At 39.5% G+C, this 18742-nt stretch overlaps 1 protein-coding gene across 1 annotated transcript; it reads right to left on the minus strand.

Annotated features, from left to right (window-relative positions):
• Positions 1–1108: 1108 nt before the first annotated feature.
• On the minus strand, positions 1109–6759 carry LOC103376158 (coagulation factor IX-like). Its single transcript, XM_008306525.1, has 8 exons — positions 6672–6759; positions 5619–5788; positions 5498–5522; positions 5284–5397; positions 5057–5188; positions 3192–3601; positions 2222–2366; positions 1109–1976 (listed from the first exon to the last, which is right to left on the minus strand). The coding sequence occupies exons 1-8, from the start codon at positions 6757–6759 to the stop codon at positions 1417–1419; spliced, it is 1644 nt and encodes a 547-aa protein (XP_008304747.1). The 3' UTR covers positions 1109–1416.
• Positions 6760–18742: the final 11983 nt, after the last annotated feature.

The raw sequence follows: 18742 nt of genomic DNA on the forward strand, positions 1-18742 counted from the left end.
TTCGCCGCCAAATGAGCTGAGGGTTCATCTCTAAAAGGGCAGACAGACACAGTGTAATTGCTAAATATGAAGACAACTACTGTAAACTGTGAATATGTAAATGGTAAAAATCCTAATTTTAGATGTTAAACACAATTTTAGTCAGTAGCCGTCTAAATGGTAACACTTCTTTGGTCAGTCAGACGACGATACTCAGCTATCATGTGTCAAGTTTAATGTAGATTCTTCAAGTATTTGTTGTATCTCTGGAGTATTTGAATCTAATCATCCAAGATTAACGCTCAATGAAGAACAATTTTCACAGTAATAAACACCCACAGTGGGAACATTAATGTCACTTGATAGTGCAGGACTATCTAAATGAAGTGTGTCCATTGATATTTAACAGCAAGTAATATTGCATCACATTAAACTGATTTGAAATCCACCCAACACTGGCTGAACATCAGAAACTAGAAATGGATTCATTCAGTCAGGCTTCAGTGTCTTTCTCACAGTACCTTAAACTGGTGTTCGCTGCTTTCGCTCATTTTGCACTTTTTTGATATTTTGAATCATAGTGAACGCTTGTATTATAATGCAAAATGTATATGATTATTTTCCGAAATATAAGCACATGACTGTTGGATTTGACTTAAAGTGACTGATGTGGTTTTTTTTTTCTCTTAAGATGGTTTACATCTATGCAGGTTTACCGAGCTTCTTAAAGCTTCATATGCAGGCGTTTTCAGTTATTTTTTTCTTTATTGGCATCTACAGTCTTTGCATGACTAACCTATCACAGCTGTTAGTGTTGCTGCACTTGCTAAGGTAAGAAGGTTTACACTTTTGTCACTGGTAAAAACACAATTCACTACCAATTGATTTCAAAGATAAAGGCTATACTTGCAATTTGTGCCTTAAGATGAATCAGATGGGCTTGTTTTGCACCAGAGATTTTGGCAGAGCATAGAAGGAAAAGTGTCATTAATCTGCTTTTAGATCTTTGCTTTTCCTGATATGACAAATCAAAATGTCTGTTATGAGAAAGACATCAGTAATTTATTTTTGTGCAATCATGGACCTGAACATTTGACTGAATGATTATTTATTTATTTATTTATTTTACTGTGTTTTCCTGTTTATACAATTGACTGGTGAAATTATACAAGGAGCAGAACAGGAGGGATGCTGCGTGGTTGCAATGAGTGCATCATCAGAGGAAAACAAACCTAATCTAGTTAGGATTACAGTAGATGAAATGTTTGTCATATTCCACCAGAGACATGCCAATACTATGATATTTTGAATACATTTTATTGCAGAAATGGAAATTAAAATGTGCAGTTTCTCACGTGATTCAGCTGAGGAAACATTTTCTCTTCCTCAGTGGCTAAGCTCAGCTGTTACTGTGTGTTTTGTTGACAGCTTCATGTGTCAGTTGGTCATTCGGAGCCCTGTTTTCTGACTGATCCATGTGTAGTACCGTGACACTCGTGTATAGATGCCGTACTTCCCGTCCTTGGCGCACTCCTCCCCCCAGCTGACGATGCCTGTCAGGAACCAAGTGCCTTTGTAATTGGTGGCGTGCGGCCCGCCGCTGTCGCCTTGGCAGGAATCCTTTTGCTCACTTGAAAAGCCTGCACAGAACATATTGCGCGTGATGTGGTCACGGCTGCTCTGCTTGCACAGGGTCCGGTCCACGTAGGGGACCTCCAGCTTCTGGAGCTTGGTGGCCTCGAGGCCTTGGAACTTCAGCCGTCCCCAGCCGCTCACCAGGGAGGTGCTGGAGTCCCTCAGGAGGCTCTGTATGAAGTCTTTGGGGCCCAGGCAGATGGGACGCCGCTGGTTGGACAGTTCCACCGGTTTGGCGAGCTTTAGCAGTGCAATGTCGTGGTTATACTGTGACTTGCTGAAATCATACAAAGGGTGCAAATGCTGCTCTGCCACCACATGGTCTCGCTCTGGACCCTCATGCTCTGTTACATCATGTTCACCTGGAAACAAAGATTAAGTTTTATATATCAACATAGTATAACAAAAATATATCGTTCCTGCACCAGGTAATGCGTGTGATGGGTGTAGTGTCTTCCTAATTAATATCCTAAAAAGTATCAAATACATCCAACAGAGCACTTTACTGACATTAATTGTAATAATTAAGACCATGCTATCTGCACTTGAGCGATACAGATAAAAGATTTAGTACTAAAGAATGCAGGTAGCATTTCTTTTCTCCTACCTACTCTGACGATAAAACCTTTACTAGCCACATCAGCCTGGACCAGACAGTGGGCTGCAGTGATGACCCAAAATTCAGTGAGCAGAGATCCTCCACAGAACGGCTGAGCTCTCTGAAGGACGGCCGAGTGAGACATAAGGGTCACCTACAAACACAAACAGGAACACAAATACTTTAAAACGCACAAAAATGGCAACACAAACACAGTTACCCAAAGAAATGTGGCAGAACCCATTGTTTCTTGCACTCCTTTTCCACATGTGGATACTCCCATTTTCTCCCTCACTCGTCTCGATACTCCTTGCTTGGGTATTTATTTCTGTTGTCTCCACTGCCTAGTAAAAGGGATTTCCAGCAGTTTACCGCCTCTCACATTTTAACAAAGAATGGTCAAAATTGGAGCAACAAATGTAGAATTTGTACGTTTCAAGCTCCACACTCCATCCAGAATCTTACATTTCTAATGTAACTCAGTAGCATCTTTCAGTGGGTCTGAAGTGCTGTTGTTCAGTGGTGTCCATGATCAGACATCAGTCTTAACAAGCTCATATCTGCAAGGAAACAAGACCATAGAAATCCTAAAGCGAAAATTCAGCAGGCCATAAACAACGCCGAGGGCTTTAATTTCTTGCAAATATTAATAATTTGAAGTTGTGCAGTCTACCTACTTTCTACTTTCTATGTATCAGAGACTCTGTCAACAGAAGACAAATGCATGTGTCTTTCTTTAATTCTTTTTTTTTTACTCCATCTCCTCGGCTACTTTCTTGCCTCAGTGGCCTGGAAATATTGTGGAGAGAGATTGGTAGGTTTATGTTTGTGGACATGCACTGCTGAAATTCTTGTGAAGAAAACCCCATTTTCTACAAGAAGATGCCCCTAAAAGTTCAACCACCCGATACTCTCCAGTTTGTCAGTGTGATCAGTTTCCCTCTATCTCCTCATCATTCCTTCATTCTGCATCCAATACCTGCCAGGGTATCTCCCCAGGAATGGCTGTATCGCCTCCCACAATCCTCTGATCAAGGTTGTCTTTAGCTACGATGGTGGGCGTTGTGGGGAAAGCCCAGGAGAGCTTCTTCGGCTTCTCTGTGGGGGATTCAGTGACGCTTCTCGCCTTCCTTACAGAGGCGTCTGCGTCCGACGTCACTGAATGTACGTCTGGTGCAGAGGTCTGAGAGATGTTTAATACATCTGAATGATTCATGGAGGGGTCGAGGTAATCATAAATCAGTGATATATCTTCATCATAGTAGTCATCCGGGAGGGTATCGTTGGAATTGCGTTTGGTTTCAGAGGAGCGTAACGTGTTTGATGATCGGGGGCTTAGGAAGGTCCTGGTGCTGGCGCTGGAGGTCACGCGACCGCAGCTGAACTCCACTGAGGGGAAATAAAGGAGAAAAAAAAAGAAAAGAGAGATGTTCAAGGTTTGTCTCTTAGACATCATTTTAAAATATGACAGTGTTTGTATAGCTGGAACTGTGTTACTTGAAAACAGTCTAGTAATGTTCATGTGCCAAGATGCACACCGGGAAGTAAATATTTTAATATTTTAAGAACATAGAGATGGAAAGGTTGAAATTTTAATATGACTAATGCATTCTTATGAACCCCATAGGTCTCCAACTGACTCATTTATTTAGATATATAGAAAATAAGTAGGTTTTAGGTTTTCTATGTTTAAGCAGTTACAGATTCATTTGGTCACTTTAGATCTACACAATGTTTTTTTGTGATTAAGGTCGGTGCAACCTGGGGTCACCTGAATCTCATTAAACTTGAGCAGCAGTTTGAGTATCACTTGCATGTAGGCTGGTTTTCAAATTGGGTCCCGGTGTGTTGAATCTGTCAGCAGAAATCATTAATTATGTACTTTACTTGACAGCTATGAACTGCAACACAGAGAGCGCACGAGCCAGTCTGTGATGCCTTAAAGGATACCAATGGGATGGATTAGAGATGTAACAGGAGGAGTCCAGATGTCTGTTGTATTGCTGGTCAAGAGACAGCTTTTATCATTCCTGGAGGAATGGCTAATTTTTTTTCTCAAGTCTGTCTGAAAAATGCTCACATGCTCATATGTGCAGTGAAACCTGCTGTTCATAGCAGCCATAGAGAGACCATCTCCTAATGCTTTTCCAATGTAACTAATGGGGGAGAAAATCCACGGTCCTTTTTCTGTGTAAAATATATTTGCGTTTATTTGAAGCCAAGCTTGAGATTTGACTTAGACAAACCAAAAGCAAGAATATATCAACCAAAGCTCATCTTTTTAGTACAAAATCGCTCTTTTTGTTCCATACTGAGCTGCAGCGAAGGTGTGATAACATAAAGAAAGGCATTTGTATTTGTAACAGAGAAGGAAGATCCTCCCTTGATTTCACTTAACTCAGGCTGCTATGGTCTAATGTTAGTTTTAAATAAACCATGGAAAGCATTTTTTGGCTGGATGAGGAGTGTAGATGTTGTCCTGCATCACTAACATCAGCAGTGTGTTAGAAGGGATAACTTTAGGGCTTGTTTTTTGTTTTAGAACAGAGAAAAAAATCCTATTTCAAAGTTCTGATTTGTGACTATCTTAATAGTAGCTGAAACCAAAACTTAATTTGGAAATCTACAGCCAGTCATCAGGGTCTGAAAAAGGCGATCAAAAGACAGTAATTTATATTTGAAGGTTTGTGCAATTGGGATCTAATGTGAAGCATTATCCCCATGTGTGCAGGTGTGCCGTAATTGTTGTGATGCTTTTTTGTGTCCTGAAATTTAAAATATTACAGAAAAGACCTGAACAACCACTTTGCTGGATGGCGTGCAGGGTTTGCCATTTCATTTTACCTGTTGGTTCACAGCTCTTCTTGTCTGGTCCAAGCCTGTAACCGGCTGCACACTTGCACACAGCTCGGTCTGCCTGCATCGTACAGAAGTGGAAACATCCACCGTTGTTGACTGAACACTGCTTGGTCACTTCTGAAAAAAAACAGCAGAAAAACAGAATGAATCTCTTTCGTGTGTTGTCACCTTAGTGCCCAGATGCATGTTAGCAAAAAGTGTGTTGCACTCACCGATCTCACAGTTCTTGCCTCTGAAGTTTGGTTTGCACCAGCAGACATAAGAGCTGACTCCATCCTGGCACTGACCTCCATTCTGGCAGGGTGGTGGGTCACACTGGTCACCATCTGCAAGCAAGCGTAAAGCATGTACACAACTCAGGTTAGGAGGTGATTGTCTGTTTTACATTTTGAGTCAACATGAGAATTGGTCTCTCATTTGTCTTACCAACGTAGCCGGCCCAGAATTCCATCTAATAGAGAAACATTAAAGACAAACCTCAGAGTTTTGCCTTCATACACACTTTATTCAAGCAGGATAATGGACTCTTTGTGTGCATGCAACTTACAGTTTTCTCATCGTTCTCAAACACCTCCCTGGCCTCCTCAAACGAGCAGGTTTCCTCTCTGCACTCCCTCTCCAGGTTGTCTTTGTGAAGAACTTCTTCAAGGCCGCTGTTGTACCTGCGAAGGCGACGAAGCACCGTGTTTGCCGCCTGCTGGGACACGAACACAGCTCCTGAAACGGTAACAAAAGACCAGTTAAAGATATTTTAACTGCTCATAAGAACTCCTCCCATCGAGGCTGACTATATGTTACTTTAACACAAACAGAACCTCAGTATTCATGTTCCAACAGATTAACCAGCACTGCTGTATCAGGTTGTGTCATCGTAAATCTCTGACAGATGACACTATGACACCTGACCTAAGTTACATCTAATCTGCTTCTGAGGTCATCCTCTGCAGCTTCACATTCACAATGCATCTGCCATCTGCTTAGGCGAACCTACACTGGCCGATCTCACCGACTTAACACACAGCATCATCTGAAGCTTACGACCTCACACTGCAGTCCGGACGTCATCTATTGAGTAATCTTACTAATACACACCATTTTCCCCACAGTGCTCTTTGTAAAGCATCAATATGTTGTCGACTGTCTCAATATGTTGTCCAAATCATTACTTTATTTGTTAATCAGAGACAAATCTTAATAATTAACATCAATAGAATGTGTGTCAGATTTAGCCAAAATGTTCATCATATCCTGTAGTCCTATAGGCAGTTTGATATTGTATATTAAAAGAAGCTAATGCGGCTTACAAAAACACAGAGCGTGGCGAAATGCACTGTATGTTTTCCATTAAAACTTCATTGGAATCATTTGCATCCACATTTCTTTACAGCAGAAGTGACAACAAATTGATGAGGAGATGAGAGCTTAATGATAAAAACACCTTTTAAAAATTAGAATACCACTTTAAGATGTTGAGATCAGCAACTGTGCCTTTAAAATAGTCCAGTGGTCAACTGCCCGGCCATCAGACTCTTCTTATACTTTTCAGCTCTGATTTGGCTGCCTGCTACTGCTTTAATCAATACCTCCTCCTTTTGTTTACCTGCGTTTTCCTCTGTGAGTTCAGCAAGCAGTCCATACATCTCCAGCCATAAACCGACAACGAAAAACAGCGTACACACTCTGGCCATCTTGCCGTTGTCAGTTGTCTGTGTGATTCTGACAAAGCGATGCCGGGGGAAAAAAAAAGGCTAATCCACCACTCCAAAGTACAGCAACACACTGTTTACTCACCTGTGTGGCTGCAGAGTGTGTGTGTGAGTGTGTGTTGTTTGTTCAAATTTGTGTGTGCAAGTGAAAGAAAGAGAGAGTAGAATTTGGACAAAAGTGTATAAAACCTAAAGAATGTAGATATGCAAGAACTACAGAGGCCGAAAATGAATCATTCTGAAAAGCAGGTGATTTTATTCAGTCAAGTCAGGCTGAAATTGAGCAACACCAAATATTGACTGTTGATGAGTCAGGATAGTTTGGACATTGTCATGCGTATGTGTGCGCGCGTGTGTGTGTGTGTGTATGTGTGTGTGTGTGTGTTAACGTTACCAGCTGTTAATCGTGTTGTTTATCACGATGACTCTTGTCCGATAAGCAGCTTTTTGCAGCATGGCTTACGTGAGGGCTTCAAATGGGGTAAACACAGTCACACACACACGCACACACACACACACGTACACATGTCTGCGCTTCTCTATTTCTGAGGAACTTCATCGTCATTGCCCTAACTACATCACAACTACACATCATAGAACGTTTGATTTTTTTTAAATAAAGCTGAACGTATTAGCGATGACCAGCACATGTGCATGACCCAGTGTGCTCAGGAGTTTTGCTTATTCTGGGTGGGAGGACCAGTACTGCTAATATTTGCCAAATTTACACACAATTTACCAGACTCTAGCTTTCGGGTTGAATCACTTACTTTCACTTTTAATTGCCAGAAACAACAGATGCAACATTTACATAGCATTTAATTTAGCTATGATTTGGAATTTTTTCTAAATTAATTTTTTTTTTTTAAGAAAAAAAAAAAGAATATGCATAAGCCCCACTGAACGATAACTCTGTTCTTATGTTCTCTTTAAGGAAGCTGGAATAATAAAAAAAAAAATAGGTATTTTTTATGAGCTTTGAGATAAAGTAAATTAAGTTTATGATACTGTGCCACCTAACTCGGATGCTAATGGTAAGAATTGCTTGCATGCATAATTTTCTGTACAATTTGTGATGATGAAGATGCAGAAAAATAGAAAAGCAAAGCAATGGCATACAATAAATTTCACAAATCATATTCTCAGGGAACTCATGTCTTCTTTAGAGCAGACAAGCTTCCCTGTGCTTCACACTCTAGTCTGGCTCACCAGAATGTACACTTCAAAAATAAGCCTACCATTTCCAACGCACATTTCACACGGCCTTACCTTTCCCTTGAACTATCTGTGTGGTGCTTCTTACAAATTGCAACAGCAAACAAGTTTTGCAGAGAATTTGGTTTGTGCATTGTTTTTTTTTTGTGAATTGTCAATAACAGCGCTCAGGTCCCTGTGTGCACATGTTCTATGAAAGCAATTCCCCTTTTCACTATTTTGCAGGGGCACCATCACTGCACCCTGGGCTTAACACTGCTCAAGACAAGTGTGATTGCTTGAAAGAAATATCCATCCATCCATTATCTATACACCTCTTAATCCTCACTAGGGTCGCGGGGGGGAGCCTATTCCAGCCCACTCAGGGACGGAGAACCCGAAGAGAACCCAAGGTTGCAAACTGGGGATGCAAACTGGGGATCTTCTAGCTGCAAGGAGATGGTGCTAACCACTGAGTCACCTTGCAGCCCCTGAAGGAAATATGAACAGGACATTTTTCCTGTGGCAGAATGATAATGAGGTAAAAAAAAAAAAAAAATCCAAGACCTAATCACATTAGTGAGGACCATTGTCCCTCACTGAAGAACACATACAAGAGCACACATACAAATACAAAGAGGTGGCTAATGCATCCAGATTCAAACGGCATCACCATCTTGTTGTGGGAAAAACGTTACTTTAAATCTAAGCAGGCAGCAGAAGAGACAGCAAACAAAAAATCCTTATCAAGTGCTGCAATTAGCACATTGTGGTAAAGAGCAGCCAGTCTCCAAGCTTGATGCTGAGCATTGGAGGCTGTTTGATTAGAGTGTGAGTTACACGGGGTGTGGCTGAGGACAAATCACTGTGACTGACAGCCAGTTCAGCCGGCGTTGAGCCAACAGCTCCCTACCAGCAGCGGCCTTGTGGCAATTTATTGGCCTAGGATGATTTAAATGGGGGGAGGGACGGTTGCATCCCTCGTTTTACTGCAACTTATGCCAGCGTTTAAATTTGTCCCCAAACTGGATTGTAAGGTAGACAAAAAAAAAAAAGATAAACAGTGAGGGAGGATAACAATTAACATGTTCACCACCCCTTTACTAACAGTTACGATTAGATCACTCCCTGCTGATTGGTGTCCTGGGACTGGATTCCTTCAGTGCTGCGAGGAGGAGCTCAGCAGTGGGGGAGGGGACCGCTGACATCAAGCGTCTCAGATGTAAATGAACAAAGAGGGGCAGGAAAAAGTGGGTTAAAACCAGGAAAATGGTGGAAACTTGCCCTCAGTGTTCATAATCTCCTCTAGACTGTGCATTGTTGTATGATTTTCTCTCACACTATTTAAATATAGCTTGGATATTTGATTGCAAATGAGTATTTATATAATCTTTATAATCTAATTGTGAAACAATATCATTAGAAGTAAAGATGGGCAAAAAACAAAAAACTACCATATAGTTAATTAGCTAATTTTTTTATGAAGTAAAGCGAACATATGGGGAGCAAAAGAAGCAAGTGTGTCACTTACAATTAACTAGATGAATTGTGTATCTTTATTTGTTCAGTATTTCTCTTATCTTGGTTTTCTTTCTGAAGTTTTTTGAAGCGTATCATCGTTTACGTCTGAGTTGAATCATGAGGTCTGCCCAAGGTTTATTTAGGACAAACTCACACTGCTCCCTTTGGTCATTCATCAAATCGTTGAGCTCGGTGGTGTAAATGAGGAGACGGTGCAGCTCCAGGATCCAGATGCAGGCTGAGGATCACGTCAATAACCTTATTTTTACATGTCACCACTTTCATCAATTAACACAGAAGTGTCTTCTCTCTCCCTCTCTCTCCTCCAGCTGTGTAATCATACAGCTGTTTTACGGTTAGCGTATGACTCATGAGGTCAATGTCCCTCAGCGGCATTGAATAGTGACCTCAAACCACCTCACTGGTGCAGAGGAATTATTATGACTGACAGGTTACAGAGGAAAACCTGACATGTGTACCTGGGGATTTGTCAGGGTTTCCCTCCATTGGCTGCAGGCGCAATGCTTGCTCTGCACCACAGGAGAAACTCGGAGTGGACGGCTGCCACATGGAAACATAAGGGTGGTCTAATTAAACACCTCTGCTATGCTCGACTCTTCGTGTGTCGTTATCGGACTTGTTGGGATTTGAATCTGTCACTCCAAAGAGGATTAAAAAAAAGCTATTGAACAATTAGAACTGAATGAAATAATGCAATGTGTGAATTCGGGACCAATAAACACTTACTGGTGCTCAAATTTAAGTACAGCAGAAGTTACTAATGGCACATTTTAGAACAAATCAGAAATAAGTTATACATTTTTCTTCAAATTCAGCTTTGGTTTTTTTTGCACTGTAGTCCGTAGGTTGCCAGTATAGTATAATTTATTTCTCCTTTTTGCAAAAATATCCTGTTGTTACCCCCAAAGTCATGCTCACTTCAGCATACCTTCATGTAAAGACCAATAGGTACCACTAAGTGCTTCATTGGGACTTGATTGATACAGAAAAAGTATGTATTATTCACTACTTGAGGTTTATTTGAAGGCAAATACGTTACCTTTCAGTTTGAATGAGTTCTACATTTTTCTGCGAGCATTTCATCAGAGTGGGTTCTGCTGATGGGAACAGGAGCAGACTTATGTGGCACTTTTTGTTCCAGTACAGCAGCTGGTCCCAAATCAGTAATCCTCAAGGGGAGGCTTTGGCAGAGGTCCAGCCGGGTTTTGGTCTGCTGGCTCATTTAGTGGCTCGAGTCAAAAAGCCGCCACGACTTGACATCACAGACGTGTTACACAAGAGTCGGACAAACTCGTCATGCGGGACCACGGAAAACATGCTCACCAGCATGTTATAGTAACGGGTCACTCAGGGAGACTAAACCTTCAGCGAAACACAGTGACACAATTTCTGCCATTGCATGACTTTTCACTGAGGCCAATAGTTCTATTCAAGATCTGCGGTGCATAGGAATGCGATGGAGCGGAGGTAACTCTGAGAGGAAGCAGCTCCAAAGAGGCTTTTTGAGTACACAAATTTAAATTACTGTCACAAAGCCTGAGGAGTTTTTTTCCCCCCTTTTTATGTAGACCAAAAGTTGAATAGTTTTAAAAGGATACGACTTTAAAAATTTCAAATTGTACTGAAAATGTTTTATTTGCAAATATATTTCCTTCTATTCAAATTGTGGGCTTGCATTCATTTATCCGATTTGTTTAACTTGATTTATATTCACTTTTAAAATATTTTTTTAATATTGGTATTTAAAAATATGTACATTTTCCATATTCATCAGTCAAAGTAAAACCATGGCTCCCTTGTTATCTGCTCTGTGTATTTTATTTCTATATAATTTGTGACTTACGATGTGCACATGACCCTGCTTGCTTACCAAAAAGAGAGTGGACTTGCCCATAACTTAGTGAACCTTCTTATGGATTAAGGCAGCATTTGTACTTATACTAAGAAATCACAAAAGAACAAAAATAAAGCAGACTTAAAAAAAAGAAAATTCAAACTGGCCAATCGGGTCAGAGATCTCAGAGGGAGGCGACAAAGTTAGCAGCAACTACACATGATTTTCTGAAGATTCCTTCAACCTCAGGGCCTCAATTTGTCATTTCCTGATCACTCATCAATGCTGAACCAACAGTCCTCATCCAGAATGATCAACCACTTCTGCCTCCTTCTATATTTACCTTAATTACAGTGAATTCCATCACATATCTGTTGTCCAATCAGATCTGAGACCCCACCTACTCCTCCAACACATAAAAAAGCTGCTTTAGAGGCCTCCCCTTTAGAGCAAGCTGGTTTCCAAAAGGGACAAACTCAGACAGGTCATGGCTTTTGAAACTCAATGTCTTTTTAATGCGTTGTTTGTTTTAATCACATTAATAACCTTAACTTTAAGACAATTCTGTTAGTAGCCACTGAACAGAAAAACTAAATGTGACATGCTTTATGGTCATGTTTCAACCCCAAAGGCCTGCATGTTGTCAGGTAAGGAGCTAGTTCTTCCAAACACATTTGCACCCAAACAAATCTCTTTATTCTCACCTTCTGTTACCCAGTGCAATTGACTTTGGTTTTTTTACAGTAAAAAGAAAAATCCCACTGCTGTTAAAAAGAAGAATCTACATAAACTAGGTTGTTTAAGTGCAGATAAAAACAAAATTGGGAGTAGTTTTAGCAGGCCGGTGCTGCTTAGCCATACAGCTGCTTCATGTAGGTTAACAGAAGAAACTAAATTTATCTCTGACCTAACTTCACTCCAAACAACTTTACAGTAACAAACTGAAGTCTATAGCACGGTCCTGTCCTGTCCTGACTTGAACTAAATGGAGCTTCAGGTAGAGAAAGAAAACTAGAAGAATATTATGGTACATGGCAACATTTCATACTGTCTTTGTCCTAAGAAATAAGGCTGAAGGACATGACTGTTCCTACAGGATACTTATAGGTTTAAGTTGTCATTTGTATAGATGATACCACTTTTTCTTCATAGGAAAACGACTATGACTGGTATTTGAGAAAACAGTGTTTACATACAGTGTACTCATACCTTAAGAAATTCACTGTCTAAAAAGGTTTTGATCTTCTACAACACACGGACACTCCTGTCATGGGATGAAGTGTAAGTGTATTCTACTTAGGCCATGGTTAAAAAAAAAAGAAGAAGCAATTTTCCTGCGCAAATTGATTAAATGATCAATAAAGCGATTCATTTGCATAGTGTTAGACTGCTGAGTTTGCATGTGGATCTGCATTTATTGGATGGAAGACAACCTTTAGAATATGGTGACCTTCCTTAAGCGGGTAAAATGTGCAACCTGCAGTTTTTGTGTGTCCGTAAGCACATGAGGCGGTAACATCTGTTTTTCTTTTTTCAGTGCAGGCTCATTTTCTAACAAGGCTCTTACAAATGGCCTTATTAACAATTAATCCACTGATGCTTGCTTCTGTGGATACCTTAATGTAAGAACAAGTTTTGCATTGCCCAATCTTCCTCACTTGCTCTGTGTTTTTACTGTTACACTCATCAGGGACAACCCTCGACTACCTGAACTCCTTCATATTTTCAACTGCAGATGACTTAAACAGAGAAAATTACATCCCTTTAATAATGATTTTATTGATATTCGTAAAAGCAGATACAGAGGTCACGTTTCTTGTAAATCATCAAGTCTGAAGTTACACTGTAAAAAATGATCTTTTTAAATTGCTTTAAACTGTAATGTTCTGAAAAAATTGCTGTTATTTTACAGATTTCCTCTGTGTTGTTAAATTATAGTAAAATTACAAAAAAAAGTTTTGATGTACATGTACTTTAACAAACCGGGCCGAAACTGTAAATAACATCAACTTTAAAATCTATACTTTTATTAATGGTAATTATTCCTTTTACAGAGTTTGATCATAAAATTTTACTTTTTAACACTGTATTTAAAACAGCCAAAAAAAACTTGTTTTTAGCTGTAATTTTCTGAATAATTTTCTGTTATTTAACAGATTTTTCCAATTTTGTTAAATTGCAGATTCAATCTAGTAAAGTCAAACAAGTTTTGAACAAATGTTCACATTAAAAATCTTTATTTTGTTCTTTTACAATGGTTGACTGTATAATACCACCCTTTTCAATATCATTATTTTTACAGATATGTTGTAGTTGTTTGAAAGAAAAATTATGTTAATTGCCTAACACAGACAATATGTAGTCAAATCACAGTAAAGGATTATTAATAAACATGTTGACTGTAAAAAAAAACACAAAAAAACAAAACATAAACAACCCCACTCCACATCAAAAATCGTAATCGTCATGAATAGTTATTCATTGTTTTAAAATGTGACAAATCAGCTGAAAAATATAATTAATTAACAGATATTAATTTTTATTGCACAGTTTTCCCATTAAAAAAAATTACAATATTCTGTCATTCTTAACATACTCTTTCAGCATGCTTGCTGACAAATTTTCACCTTTTTAAAATTAGATTTATTTATTTATTTTGCTGTTTATGAATGTTAGTCATGGATAGAAGGTTGTGAGGTTTGTTGCTCTCCACTTTTTTAATAAGATCATCAATAAGGTCTCACTTGACAGTAAGACAGTAGTTATTCTTACTAATGTTAACAAACCTCAATAAAAACAAGTCCCATGTGCACTTTCTAATAAGCTATGAGCACATTTTCGGCTGGTCAGTCACCTGCAGTTCTAACAGGACATGAGTGAATGTTCCACTGAGCTGTAATTGCTGGTAATTATCTCTTATCTCCCTCATCCAGAGTCCTGCTCCAACACTCACACTGTCCACTTCTTTTAGACGCGTGCACATTTCCTCTACTTGTCTCATCTCTCTTTGTCTCTCAGCGTGCGCGGGCAGTTTTTTGCGCGTGCACATGTATGTGCGCGCGTCCCGCCGCCGTGTGGTTGGTGTCTTCAAATCGAGCCGAGCCGTGCTAAGGGACAGGCTGAGGGAGGGACCCGGGACCAGAGGGCGAGAGGAGGGACTGCGGTGGCTGGAAGAGGGAGAAACACACCTGAGGGAGGATGAAAAAGTAAATTAAAAGAAAGAAAGAGCCAAAGGAAGAAAGGAATTCCTGCATCTGCCACCTGAAGTTTGATTCAACAACCAGCAAGAAGCGCCACAGATCCATGAGCGGAAAAGCGAAAGGCAAAGAGGATAAGGACCATGCCGCCAAAGGTGAGGGATCCGAGTTGGATGAGAGGAAAGATGCAATTTTGCGCGTTTTTTCTCTTAATTGCGAGCACAAAGGAGGAACTAGGGGCTAAAGCTGAGTGAGGATGCTGAGATCAGCACACTTATTCCCATTGTCCCCACAGTCCAGAACACAGGCACAGTGTTGGAGCTTCACAATGCAGGCTTGTAACCTTTTAGAAAATGAATGAAGCTGATAAAAAGTCATGATTTCTGATATATGTCACGTTTTCTATGCACAGATCCAGCAGCTTTCAGCTTTATGGGCTATTCCATGTGTTTTATTTCTATGCGAACCCCACACTCTGCACGGAGGACACCCATAAACCTTTTGCATGGTCTTTAATTACTCTGTGCTCAGGATGAAATATCCAATATGTGTCGATCTTGCAAAATCACTAACGTGGGGTTATTACTTCTCCCAAAGAGGGCTTTCTGGCTCTCGGATCTCATTTCGGCAGCAAGCGCGCAAATTCATTCATCAGTCCCCTCTGGACAGCAATAAAATCGACACGGGATACACCGCAATGGAAACTGGGAAACTATCATTGCCATGGTGACAAAAAAGGGAGTAGCCCGCAAGCTGAGCTCTATCATGCAGAATAATCTGTGCATGAAACCCCTGCTCATTCATAAAACAGCTGCTTTTTATCCAACTGAGTGTAGCCAGTTAAGAATACATCCAGCTGAACATCTGTGCAGCAGAATGCATAGTGCACTTTTATAGAGTAATCAAGAATATAAGAATACTTGTCCTCATATTTTAAGCAAAAGCCTATTTATTTTTAAGTCTAAACCTGTTTCTTTCCATTGATTGTCCACTTTAGAATGATTTCAAGCTGATGTTTGAGTTCATTCAGAAAGTAATTTATTAAAACTAGGCTTGCAATTGCAGTTTAAAGACAGCTAATTCGCCTTCTATGTTTTAAATGCGAAACTATGAAAATGGCACTGGACAACAAATCAAAAGACAGCGACTAAGTCTGAATAGGATGAGATATAAATGATTGTTAGAGCACAGGATTTGTAAAAATTAGTTGTAAAGCCAGGAAAGAGGATTAAGAAAAGTGTAGGCCAACTGGGAAATTAGTGGCATTATGGCTCATGCTAGGACGAAACCCATAAAGATCTAGTGTCCAAGTGGCATTAACCTTAACAGTTTGCCCCAAAGTCACTTTACTGATGTCAGAATGTTGCATAAGAATAATAGAGAACTATGACTGCCGTAAAATAAATGCATAAATAAAATGTAAAAAAAAAATCTGACTCAGAATTTTGACTTATATTTTTTTATTAAAATGAATTTTAGGTTGTTTTTGTCTTTTTTTAAACCCTATTCAAGACTTTTGGGGTCTTTTGGACCCCAGGCCATTTGGTTTAGGTGACAGGTATTGTTTTTTCATTTTTAAAGATTTTATTTTTATACATAAAAAGAGGGACATTTGTCATGCATTTGGAACCAAAAATACATCAAACTTATCAGAACATTTATTTAACATAGTATACAAGTCTATAATGAATACCAACAAATATTTTGCACATATTCATTCTTGGGGTCCAATGGACCCCGAAAGACCTTCTACGAATGGCAACATGAAAGTCCTGAATAGGGGCAGCAGTGGCCCTAGTCTTCTACTGCACATCAGCATGCAACACATTAGCCTGACTTAAATAGGCAAGTATAAGTTTGCAAAAATCCAATTGAAAAGCTTGAGATAGCGGCTTTGTGCTAGAAGTTAGAGGGGAAGTTAACCAGAAAACCTTTATCAAATCAGGTTGTTCTCATCCTTGTATTCTTTTCACTTGCTAAACTGAAAACTCCAGTTTGGAAACCCTTCTAATTAATGATAAATCACACCTTTGTGTCCCTTGATTAAGAACATCATCAGCCACAACATTAAAACCACATCTGGCCTGATACTCTGTAGGTCTCCTCTGTGCCACCAAAACCATACAGGTCCTCGAGGAGTGCTGTATTTTTGGGATGGGATATTGGCAACAGATTCTTGAGGTCACACTAAAGATTCTGCCTCCGTGAATCAGACTTATTCTGCTGATCTGATATGGTGACATTTGGAGACCAGGTAGACGCTCTTGGTCATGTTCCTCGAGACGTTTGCTGTCGGTGAACACTGTTGCCATGAGTGCGTGGGTGTGTGTTCTGGAGGAATATTTAGGGGGGGTGAAGCATGTCAATTTAAAATCCGTGTGAACACTAGGAATTCAACAGAACATTGTACAGTCACAATATGATCAATGTTACTCACTTCACCTGCCAGTGGTCTTAATATAGTGGCTGATTGGTTCAAGTTTTCTTGTTTGCTTCATTGTGGTGCACCACACAATACTGGGCTCACTACTGCCACCCCCCAAACTGAAGGGTAAAAGTCATGTAATCGCTGCCGTGGAGAGAACCACATTTGGGTATGAGGGTCTTTTTCCACCAGCATCTTTAAAAAGTGACACTAAGGTGACAACTTTTCAAACAACATTTTTCAGTTTACAAAAGAAAGTCGATTACCACCGACTGGTTCATATAAATGTACCATTAACCTCCCCACCCACCAAGAACAACACCTCGGGGAAATGGGGCTAATTTCGTGGTTGAGCTTCATAAAAAATCCTAAATTAGAAATCGGCAATTAACGGACAGCAGTAATAAAAAATAGAGCACCAATTGATTAAGCTTCACCAAGGGTATTTGAGGAGTAGATAGCTGTCGGCTACATGTGATAGTGATATTCAGATTGACTTCAGCTGCTCTGGAACTACTTGTTATAGTAGCAGAATGTCCAGTTTCTGGTGACAGTATCGCAATAAAACCTTGTTTAGTTTATGTCAGCCGTTACCCATAAAGCACCTGCAAAGGGCACAAAGCAAACACGTCGATACACTGAAAAGGCAGTAAAGCCAAGTCAATAAAGAAAGAGGGAGTGATTTATGAGATGCAGTGACAGAGCAAATCAAAACAGCCCTTGTACACAGACTCTTATTTCATGTGTCTGTGGTGGGATTCATTTTTGAGGACAGTCTGTAGTTTATAAGGTGTAACCACAACCTGAAATAAGTGAAAAGATTACGAGACATAATTAAGTCTAGTATAGATACATAAAGTGCAGCCCTAAACATGATGTGACCTCGATCCGAAATGAATATTTAAAGTAGGGTGAGTATTGTTAAAGTGGGACAACTGGCAAATTAGGAAAGGCTTCGCAATGAGTGTCTTTTAAACAATACAGAAAATATCCCCCAAATCAATGCTTAGGCTTTGCTGAAAAGGCAAAGTGGGCCTGACGTCATGTTCAGTGACACTTGATCCCAGAATCACAGTGGTGATCAAAACGACATTGAAATAGTTAAGCTAATAAAAAAGTAAAAAACTAATTCCAATCTATTTTGTAAAGGAAAAATAGTTATGTATCAGAACCACTAAGAATCAATTTAATATTCCTTTTGCTCTTTTTTTTTTTTTTACTTGGAGATTTTGTGAGTGTCCCATTTTGCCAGTTGTGTGTTGTTAAAACAGGACACTGCTCTCAGTCATTTTTGTTGGAAAATGTGTTTTTCGGCATCACAAAATCCATGCTGTGTTAAAAGATGCTAAATTTTTACATCAGGTCAAATATAATTCTCATCAAAATGTCTCATCAGACAGCTTACTGGAAGTAAATTAAGAAGAGCTAGCATAGCCATGTTTCAGTATTTCACTTCTTCTCCTTACATGTATATAATAATCACAATAAATGTTAAATACATGAGTATTTTTATGTGAAAAAATGAGTAGGCTATGTGGTGGCGAAGGACAAAGTAGTTTTAAAAGCCATGTTTAAAGTTTTACAGATTGTATGGTTATCTGAAGACATTCACATTTTGGCATTATTAGTCTTCTTTAGTTTTTTTTTGTTTTTATATTGAATAATAAGGGATACCACTTTGTCAGTAGCACCTTTAAAAAAAATTGTCTGAGGACATTTTGGGTGAGTGATGGAGTCATCAATTCTGTTTTATTCGTTATTCTTTTCTTCTGT

Source organism: Stegastes partitus, unplaced genomic scaffold, assembly GCF_000690725.1.
Source record: "Stegastes partitus isolate 25-593 unplaced genomic scaffold, Stegastes_partitus-1.0.2 Scaffold3685, whole genome shotgun sequence".
Lineage (NCBI taxonomy): Eukaryota > Metazoa > Chordata > Actinopteri > Pomacentridae > Stegastes > Stegastes partitus.

What these genes read in the sequence shown, in the direction of transcription:
- LOC103376158 (XM_008306525.1), bottom strand. Translation starts at nt 6,759, where the DNA reads ATGGCCAGAGTGTGTACGCTGTTTTTCGTTGTCGGTTTATGGCTGGAG. An exon ending in AGGCAAGAACTGTGAGATCG is followed by an intron (nt 5,189 to 5,283) that starts GTGAGTGCAACA and finishes GTTTTTTTTCAG; the next exon opens with AAGTGACCAAGCAGTGTTCA. An exon ending in AGGTTTTATCGTCAGAGTAG is followed by an intron (nt 1,977 to 2,221) that starts GTAGGAGAAAAG and finishes CTTTGTTTCCAG; the next exon opens with GTGAACATGATGTAACAGAG.